Source organism: Epinephelus moara, chromosome 10 (genome assembly GCF_006386435.1).
Source record: "Epinephelus moara isolate mb chromosome 10, YSFRI_EMoa_1.0, whole genome shotgun sequence".
Taxonomy (NCBI): Eukaryota; Metazoa; Chordata; class Actinopteri; order Perciformes; family Serranidae; genus Epinephelus; species Epinephelus moara.
Window position 1 is genome coordinate 34,491,048 of NC_065515.1, and position 10,562 is coordinate 34,501,609.

General features: G+C 42.6%; 1 protein-coding gene across 2 annotated transcripts in view; it reads right to left on the bottom strand.

Annotated features, from left to right (window-relative positions):
- The window catches only part of rad23ab (RAD23 homolog A, nucleotide excision repair protein b), a 37,715-nt gene that overhangs the window by 14,801 nt on the left and 12,352 nt on the right, over positions 1-10,562 (bottom strand). For both annotated transcript variants that reach the window (XM_050055677.1, XM_050055678.1), the window contains 3 exons: positions 9,335-9,414; positions 6,770-7,215; positions 5,906-5,952 (listed from right to left, as the gene is read on the bottom strand). In XM_050055677.1, coding sequence (XP_049911634.1) covers positions 5,906-5,952; positions 6,770-7,215; positions 9,335-9,414 — 573 coding nt within the window. The remainder of the gene's footprint in view (positions 1-5,905; positions 5,953-6,769; positions 7,216-9,334; positions 9,415-10,562) is intronic.

Sequence of the window (10,562 nt, forward strand, 5' to 3'; positions counted from 1 at the left end):
GCACGTTTCTACAGCTGTTGATCCTTTGGCGACACTTAGAGGTGATGCTGGGAAACTGTTATAATAAATAAATGTGAAAACAATTAGTCCTCAGAGTGATGTGCACATCACAGACACATGAACAATTAACACTGATGAACAATTAACACACCCACGTGTCTGCAATTAGATTAGAGGATATAAAAGCATGCGCAAAGTGGTGCCGAAAATACCGTTAACAACAACGGCTGCTTTAGCAGTATTGGAAGATTTGTAAATGGCGCAATACGAAGAGAGTGTGTGTTCCGAGACAGATGGCACTGGCACATGATGACAACTGGCTCATCAGCTGCTTTAGGTTCCCGAGGGCAATCCTCCTGGAACTGTGCGCAGCCGGCAGCGCGACACGGCGAGGAGCCATGCGCTGCCTGTATCCATACAGGTGCTGACCACACTGGGGTTCCTAGCAACAGGGGCATTCCAGAGGGAGCTGTCCGACCGATTGGGACTGCACCAGTCGACCCTGAGCCGAACCATGCCAGCTGTGTGGGACGGAATTATCCGCATGTCAGCCAGGTATATCAAATTCCCTACAATGCAGCTGAACAGGTCAACATTAAAGCGCAATTTGCAGCGACAGACGGTTTTCCTAACGTTATCGGAGCTATCGACTGCACACACATGGCTACAGTATAAAAGCACCATCACAGGATGAATTTGTTTATGTCAACCGGGAGCATTTTCATTCGATCAATGTACAGATCATATGTGATGCGCAAATGCGATTAACCAACATTGTGGCGAGGTGGCCTGGTTCAACGCACGATTCATGCATTCTGAGTAACAGTATGGTTGGGAACAGACTACTAGCTGGCACTGTGCGCGATGGGTGGCTTCTTGGTGAGTAAATAATTTATTTGTTTAATTGTTCTAATATTAATCCCCCCGATGCGCACTGAGCATGTGCGCCCCCAAATATTATCCTGTCTTCACAGCATCAGTACTAGTCAGTGGTTAAAGTTAGTGACTTGCTGTTTCTTGCTGGTTAAACTACAGCTTCAGAGCTTTCGAACAAGCCCCTGATTGTCTCTGTGTGTAAAGTACTCATGTCAATAAACCCATGTGTGACATTTCTTAATCAGCCTCACCTTTTCCCCGGTGCACTTCTGCATTCATTTACAACAATAGTGTGTGATCCGTGTAAGTGGTGTATAAGATTAACAAATGGAAACTGTAAATCCAGTTCACATAATTAATTGTCTGCTTTCAATTGACCCCAGGCAACTCTCTGTTCAAAGGGGGTGAGCTCCTCCTCTCCTGTCCCCCCGCCTGTTTTGGCCACACTTTGGCGGTGGGCAGCCCTCCTCCGCTTCACGTCCACCTTAATGTCGGACCACTTCTTTTTTAATTCTGCGTGTGTACGCTTTTCTGTCCCCATAGCATTGACAGCCTCACACACACTCTCCCACTCACTCCTCTTGCGTTTAGTATTGATGCCAGAGGACAGCGTGCCAAAAAGTACATTTTTGCGCGCCTCCACTTCAGTAGTGTGTCCAATTCACATTCTGTGAAATTTTTCTTTTTTCCCGTCTTACTCATTCTTTTGTTTTAGTTTTCTGATTGGGTTCATTTAAATATGATTTGCATATTTAAATTGGGGTGTGGACAGGGAGGGGTCGGGTACTCCAACATGTGCGCTCAATTCCACGTTGATTGAGATGTACAAAGGAAATGTGCTTGGATTCATGTGTACGCACAGATTCATACATCTGGATATTTTTGCGCGTACAACGTTTTCTGGATTTAAGCATACGCCATGTTTCAGTAGGAAATCCACGCAAGTCTTTGTACATGAGGCCCCTGGACCTATAACCTATGACCACCAAAAAACTAATCAGTTTATTGTTGAGCCCAAGTGGACATTTGTGCCAAATTTGAAGAAATTCCCTTGAGGCATTCTTGAGATATCACATTCATAAGAATGGGACGGACAGGTACAGACAACCCGAAAAAATAATGCCTCCAGCCACGGGCACACATTACACATTGTTTTATAAATGAGACCCCTGCAATGGCGCCACCAGGGGTGGCCCCCCTATAAATTTGCTGGCCACCCCACTGGCCACCCCACTCACCAGTGGGCACCAGGCGTTAGTACGACCTCCCATAGGTCCAACTACCCATAACTCCGACTACCCGCTAATCCGACCATGCAGGTCTACGGCGAGTTTTATCGTCTTAGTCCCATAATGTCGATTGCCCTTTAATCCGACCACATTAATGTCATTATTCCGACCGTCGGATTTCATACCCAGTAGTCTGACCGCCCGTTAGTCCGACCACAGCACTTCCAACACGAAGCAGTCAGTTGCGTTTATCTCATCGACGGGAAATCACATCCATCTGCTATATGTGACGTACATGCCCTTATTTGGATAACACATCCTGGTATTCCCCACACATAAAGCCTATTGACAGCGTAATGCGCTCTGGCTGCAGATGTATATTAAGTATTAATCCATTCTTGCAGCACGTCTACAGAAAGTATTTTGTTAGAGACAAACCATCCATCTGTCTGTCATCTCTCCTGTACTAATGTTTTGCCTAGCCTTGACCAGCGAATTCATCAGCTTGTAACAATTCGCCAACAACAGAAACTGAGGCTTATGTCACAACGCTACTTTTACAGGTCACGGGAGGCACAGGTTCATGGTGCCAAGCTGAAATCCCTGATATAACATGAAACCCCAAAAAAACTTAACTCTTTTTGCTTTCAAAATGCAGCAATAAATTGTATAAAAACGAAAAGGACTCATATGGTTAGTTTAACTCAAAAACTTTAGTGTAATTAAATTAAATCAAACTCAAATTAACACGCGTCCGGCTCGGACAATTCACTCAATTAACACAGTGCGTCACACCGATACAGAAAACAAATAACCCACTGTGCATTTACTGCTTGTTTATTAATTCCAGTCACGTTTTATGTGTGTGAGATCCTGCCTGTGTGTGCGTGCACCTTGAATATCACATGTGAGGCTATTTCATAACTAAAATGATGGTGAAAATATTTAACTTTGCTAGACAGCATTTCTCTGAGCCATTCGTTAAAAGGAAATAATTTATTTGCTGTGGAAAGAAGGCAACATAATGTGGAATTATAGGTTAAACAATCTTTGCTTCCTTTAATTTAGTTTGGATAACAGTAGTAGCCTAATAGTAGCTGCAGCAGCAACAGCGTTAGTTGCCAACAGCTGTCTTGTTTTTATTTCTTTATTACCTCCGCCAAGGAGATTATGTTTTCGCCGGCGTTGGTCTGTTTGTCTGTTTGTCTGCAAAATAACTCAAAAAGTTCTGAATGGGTTTTGATGAAATTTTCAGGAAAGGTTGATAATGGGACAAGGAACAGATGATAAAATGTTGGTGGTGATCAGTTGAAGCGAAGTGGATAAAATAATAAAATGGAGGGAAATCCGAGCTGCTTGGCGGAAGTCTGAGCTCTCCGAATGCTTTTCTAGTTACAGATATGCGACGTTATTTGGCCACGGTGATCGCCGCTTGCTGTTGGTTTGCAGGACTTCTGTTTTTCTGCTGATGTTGTTTTTTTTATCTATGTACACTGTCTTGGTTCGTCATGTCAGAGGTAGTGAGTTTTGGAGTATAGACATTTGTTTGTTTTTGCATCTTCAGCACCAAGGACAGCGCTCAAACTACGGTAGTTCTTGTCTGCTTTTGTCATGTGGTGAATTCTACTGTTGGCCTCCTAATAAAATTTGCATTTGTTAGAACTTCTTAATGTTTTATTTGTGTGTAGCTTATGGCAGCCAGTCAGCAGCCTAGTGAGTGGCGACGTGCGATGCGCTATACAGCAGGAAAAAAAAAATACAATGATGTCACTCATTCATTCATTCATTCATTCATTCAGTTGGCAGCCCCCACTACTTAAAACATCTTCCCATGTGTGGGGAATACCAGGATGTGTTATCCAAATAAGGGCATGTAGGTCACATATAGCAGATGATGTAATTTCCCGTCAATGAGATAAACGCAACTGTCCTCACAGTCCGCGCATAGAGACATTGCAGCTGTTTAGTGGTACCGCTGCTCTGTGTTTACTGAAAGGGGGAAGTTGCCTGGTCCCCCCTGAAATGTAACTTTACTGCGGTCGGATTTTTGGGAGGTCGGACTAATGGGATTCAAACACTAGGTCGGACCTTTGGGAATTTTTTCTTGTAAATCTAATTATTTTTGTATTACATTAAGCAAAGATATGAGAGTTTATTACACATACTGTATAGCCTGGTAATCAGAATCAGAGACTATTGATCCCTGGTGGGAATTTTTTTTGTAACTGTAATTTTTTTTTTTTGTATTACATTAAGCAAAGATATGAGTGTTTGTTAAACATACTGCATAGCCTGGTAATCAGAATAAGAAAGACTATTGATCCCTGGTGGGAAATTCTTGTTACATAAAGCAAAGATATGAGTATTTCTGTACTTGCTTCTGTTTGTATCTGCCAGTACCTGCTTTTTCCCAGTAATTGTTTTGATTACAATAAATGTACACCTTTAAATTAAGCTGTATATGTGTCTTTTTAAGGAAAAGGATAACTAGCCTATTTTAAAAACAATGAATCGCCTAACATATACATAACACAATAAAACAAGATTATTGTGGAACTCAAAATGTTAACTGTATTGTTATTAGTCTATGCACATTAGATCATTAGTAACATTAAATGTAACACAATAAACCAAAGTATATCAGTAGGCGTTTCCTTAAGTCTTTCTGATAGTTTTTTACTAGCCTATATACTACAGTAGTATAATAAAATCCTGAAATTATGGCTTTTAGTTTTGGTGTGCCATCCCAAGATTTTAGGTGGCCCCATCTGGCCACCCCTATGAAAAATTTCTGGAGGCGCCCCTGGACCCCTGGTTACTGTAAATCCCCATATACCTGCAACATATCAGTAACCAGAGTGCTCCCCTATCACTTAGCAATTTTGAGCCATGACCTACTGATTTTCTGGTAGTGCTGCTGCTGCTGTGTGTGTGTGTGTGTGTGTGTGTGTGTGTGTGTGTGTGTGTGTGTGTGTGTGTGTGTGTGTGTGTGTGAAAAAAGAAAAAGCTCAGCATTTCACAGCACGAATGTGTCTGAATTTCACAAATCTTGTGGACCTAGAGGCTACTTTGTGTTAGTTTTAATTTTAGTTGGATTTTGAATTACATTATTTTTACTACAAGCATGCATCACGGCATGTAGTTATCTTTTTCAATTCAGCCAGCTGGGCAGCTGTCCAAGTGATACTTTCCCCATCTGTCCTAGACATCCTACATAGAAAAAGCCAATTTGAAAACTGGTTACATATATACACGGCCAAGAAATCAGTGTTGTCCAACAGAAATCTAGCAGGAGAAATCAAGTTTCCCTAATCTTCTACCTGCGTAAACACACTGTAAAACTGTTTTAACAAATTACAGGACATCTTCCATGTCAGCTGAGGATATTTTAAGACCCCTTTCTGACTGTGAAAACAGGCCCACTTCATTTGACAACTACATAGCCAGTGTCTCAGGACTCAAGTTACCTGAGTACCTGAGACTATCTGAAAGTGTGCCCCTTTTGGACAGTTCTTCATGTTGAGACTAAAAAGACACACTAAAGCACAGAGTTGTTTGATCAGGGAGGCAGAGGGATGCAGTGGAGAGGAGGCTGCAACTGCAGGTTTGTCATCCAGTGTGGCTCTTTAGAACAGGCAGAGTCACTTTGTCTTTGGACATGGTTGGACAACACATCCAACTAGCTAGTTCATTCAGGCTCAATCAACCAACACTAAGGTTTAAAGGAAAACCAACATATAACCTATACAGTGGTATTTTTTCATTTATGACATAGGAAAGAAAAGTCACAGATGCATTACCCAGTATTGATGCTGCTTCTTCAAGGAGGCCCAGCTCATCAACAAGGCTTTGGGAGAAATGAATAAAGAAAAAAAATCAATCAGTCAAGTAAATCAACATTCCAATGCCCATGCTATTACAGTAAGCATCCACCTAGCTCTGTGAGGCTGCTGAATGCTAGCATGCTAATGTTGAGCGGGTATTAAGTAACATCTTCATTTAGCATGTCTTCATGCCAACATTGACTAATAAGAATTTAACACAATGTAAAACTCATTAGTGTTAAAGGTATTTGGTCATTAACCAAAGTATTGGAGAAATTATAATTTTTACATGATGATGGAGCAAGGGGTTAAGGGATCAGCAGTGTTATTACAATTCATCCTGAGGGGAACATAAATGTTTGCACAAAATGTAACTGCATCATTTGTGGAGATATTTTAGTCTGGACCAATCGGATCAGACCAACCAGCCGACAGACCGACATTGCCATGTCCCTGGCATGGCTAAAACTGATTCATATTTCTTGTTGTGAGTGAACAGGACTTTGGAAAAAGTCTTACTATTTGAGTCTGAGCTAGGTTCATTTAAGAAAAATGAATACTTTAACTGCTCAGCAACATGCTGTGTTAAAGACACACAATAATCCTGATTCTCAGTAGGGGAGAAAAAACAGACAGAAGAAAGCAGCAGTTAAGTGTTTTCATGCCATTAGAACTTGTTCAGAGAAAATTAACCATCAAACCAGGTTTGCATTATCCCAGTGTGAGCTTTCCTAGCTAATGCAGGTTTTCTAATTCAGTTATGACATTTTAAACAGGTTTCTTGCTTAACCCGATGATGCATTAAACTCTTAGTGTACATAAACATGGGTTTCCTCCAACCTAGGAACAGTGGAGTGGACTTGTGCAGTGCCAGATGGTTGATTCTCAGGTTCTTCCCTTGGCTTGTCTTCTGGCTGGGCAGTGGGGGTGGGTTGGTCTGCGGGGACCGGAGTTGGAGCTGGGGCTGGGGCTGGGGCTGGGGCTGTCTGGACAACTTCTGGTGCTGGAGCCGGGGCAGCGGCAGGAGGAGGAGCTGAAGCTGAGGCTGGGGCAGTTTTTGAGTCCAGAGCTGCTGTTGCTTCAACAGAAGCCAGGGGGGTGTTTTCTGGGACTGTGGGCGAGGTTTCAGAGGGAGGCACTGACTGTGGTGCAGGTGTTGGTGCAGACACCGTATGTGTCGGTGTGGAGGGCACTTGTGTTGGGCCAGAGGCTGAGGGTGGTGCTGGAGCTGCAGCTGGTTGGGGAGTTGGCTGAGGGGCTGCTTGAGGAGGAGGAGCTGGTTTAGGCTAAAAAGACATTTAAGAAATGATCATAGTTGTGTGGTTATGATGACCAAAAGTAGCAACATTGCGTTATTCATTTCACTTAACTAGACCAGGCTGATGAGTTTGTATTTTATATTTTCATATCAGCACATATCAGCATATTATCATAAGTCAAATGAAAGCTGGTATTCAAATAATGGCTTAACAAATAGCCTGGTCACTTATAAAGGCTAGGTAAAAAATAGGAATTACCCGTACTACATTGTCTTACATGGTAAATTTGGAGCAATTCTATCGGTACAACAGCTCAGTCATGTCATAGTCAGAGGTTGTTTGTCATTTTGGGGTAAAGAGTAGAGATATGGATGCACGACAGTGGAGTCCTTCAGATAATAGCATGACTCTTTGGCTGACTATGATGGACAATGTGTGATCACAGTCATTCCTTAAGTATTTTGGTTTAGTTTCTATCTGCAACTATTTGTTAATGTAAATGGGGGGGGTGATGATGCCAAGCGTCATTTACTAAAGGTAACGTGCTGACTATGTATAAGAACCTCATACACTCTCACTTCAAAAAAACAGAACTAACCCTTTGAAACCACTGGTGGGTAAAGTGAATAACATCGATCATCTTGTTACAATGCAATGTTCTGCTGGGAAGCCTTGGGTCCTGGCATTCATATGAATGCGACTTAACACACTCCAATGACCCAAACACCATTACAGACCGAGTACACCCCCTCATGGCAATGCCTCTCCCAATGACAATCAGTGTTATTCACTTCATCTGTCAGTGGTTTTAATGTTGCAGCTGATTAGTGTATGTTGCATGGTTAGTGGTTGGTACAACCATAAGGCTAAGGGCTCATTTATGCTCCCTTTACGTACGAAAATGTATACGTCCATTTCAACGATGTTACCGTCACTGCCCACATACTTCCATGCGCCCTTTACGTTGGCATGGATGTTAACCAATATATCCACCAGGAGGCAGCCCAGCATCAAAAGTTTATGACAGCAACAAACTCAAAAACAAACATGGCGACTGTGGAGGAGACATTGATAATGTACCTCTTGCATAAAAGACAAAAACAGGGGCAGCGTTGTAGGAGGCGGTGGTCGGTGAGGCCGTTAAATACATCGCGACTGGAGGACGGAGAATTCTTTTCTCTAGTACTGCCGATGAGATAAATTGAATTGTTATTTCTTCTTCGTGTCTCACTAGAGCTACCTATCGGGTAGTAACAGCAACACTGCCCCCACGGTTCCCGGTGGTACTGCTCCGTTTGGCCCGTATCCGTAAGCTTTATGGAAACGTGCAGAAATACAGACGAAATGAACGCGGAGCACGGACAGAAGGCTCCGCCTGTATCCGGATCCGTATTTAACGTTGAGCATAAATGGGCCTTAAGTTGCAGTTCAATCCCTAAGACCAAACAGCTAAACATTTTACTAGTAATACCATACTTTTTTAATTCAGTAATGGTTTTCAATTGCTCCTACTTTTCATTTGATTGTAACCGTTATTAAACTCAAAAAATCTCTTATACTACTTCCTCTAGGTGTAAAATGAAATGCCTACCAGGAATGGGATTCCCTGCACCAGGTCAAGGACCTGCAAAACGCTGTAAATATATAGGCCTATGTGTGTGTGTGTGTGTGTGTGTGTGTGTGTGTGTGTGTGTGTACATATATATGTGTATGTATATATATATATATATATAAATTTAAGGGTACGGGCACGGGTAAAAATGAACTACACACAGGCGGGCAGCAGGTGAGAACAAAATTTTCCTGGGTCGCAGGACTTTTATTAAGGGATGTGGGCGGGCTCAGCTTTGACTTAGACATAAAGACAGGTAATGGGTCGGTTCCGGTACTGAGCTTTATGGTTGTGGGCAGGTGCGGGTGCAGGTTTTCAAAAATAGACCCATGCAGGACACTAGCTGGAGGTCTTTTAATGTGAAGCATCGATGTAGGAAGTCTTGAGTACCTCTGACTTTGGCTGAACAGCAACCATAAACAGAAAAGTACAATGAGAGACTGGAATAATGAGTGAATAAATAAAGACAACCCAAAGCAGCAGAGAGCAGTATGACATGACTGTCTACAAAAAACAATCCAAAGAGACACTAACCTTGGTAACCATGACCACCACAAAGTTCTTCTCATCGATTTTGTACTCTTTCAGCAGAGTGTCATCATTCAAGATTTTGCCTGTGACATTAAAGCAGAATCCACAAATAAGACTTACAACACAATTTTAATAAGAAGGTAGGACCCAGCTGGCCACCAACATCGTCAGACACTGATATTTGCTGAAATTTAGGTTGTGACATCAGGTGATCAAATTCAATGTCAGGACAGCGTTTAATGCCAACGTCAATTTGATGTAGAATACTGACTACAGATAACGTTGATATTTGTTGGTTTTAAGTTGTGTTAAGTAGGCCTAACCAAGTCTTATGCCAACTCTATGGGTCTCATTCATGAAAAGTGAGTAAATCTGTGTGTAGATTTGCACATAAAAGCCTACTCTACTAAAAACCTACTCCGGATTCATGAACGCCGCGGGATACTCAGATTTGATCGTAAACAAGTGTGTATGATCATGAATGCCAATCCATCGTAAAGTGACAGCGCGCCCCCAGTAATCAGCAATTAGCATAAATCCCCGCCCATGAATAGCCAATGACCACCATATAAGGAGGTGTAGGTGCATCCAGTCGACCTGTCAGTCATGGCGCAAACAAAGAAAGAGAGTGAAAGAAAAAAGAATTTTTCCAAAGCGGAGATCGAAATAATTTTGAGTGAAGTGGACTTAAGAAAAAACATTTTATTTTCTTCAGTTAGTAGTGGTGTGACAGGGACAGACAAAGCGAAGGCCTGGAGGGAGGTAACAGATGCTGTTATGTTGTCTCCGTGGTACAAAGAACCATGTCAGAGGTGAAGCGTAAATGGTTTGATATGAAACTGGAGGCAAAGAAACGCATAATAGGCCGTAAGGTGAATCAGAAAAAGTCTCACAGAAACTGATTTCCGCTCCGACATCTAAGAGTGGGCTACAATGAGTACCGGGCCATCAAACCACAGCATCCGCGGTGAGAGGACACGGAATTGTGTGCGCTTTTACGCACGCGGGTGTAGGTGATCACGGATATTTTATGTGGGAAAGATGTAGTCAGATGTATTACCTGTTTAAGATACGTGTCTGTCTGTCCGTCCGTCCGTAGCACGTGTCATGTGCGCCACTTCACCACCGACCCAGTGAATAACGCTCAGGCGGAACAGATCATTACGCTCAGACGGAACAAGTGCCGAATTACGACCCCGATCACAGGACTCTTGCGGGGTTATGAGCTACG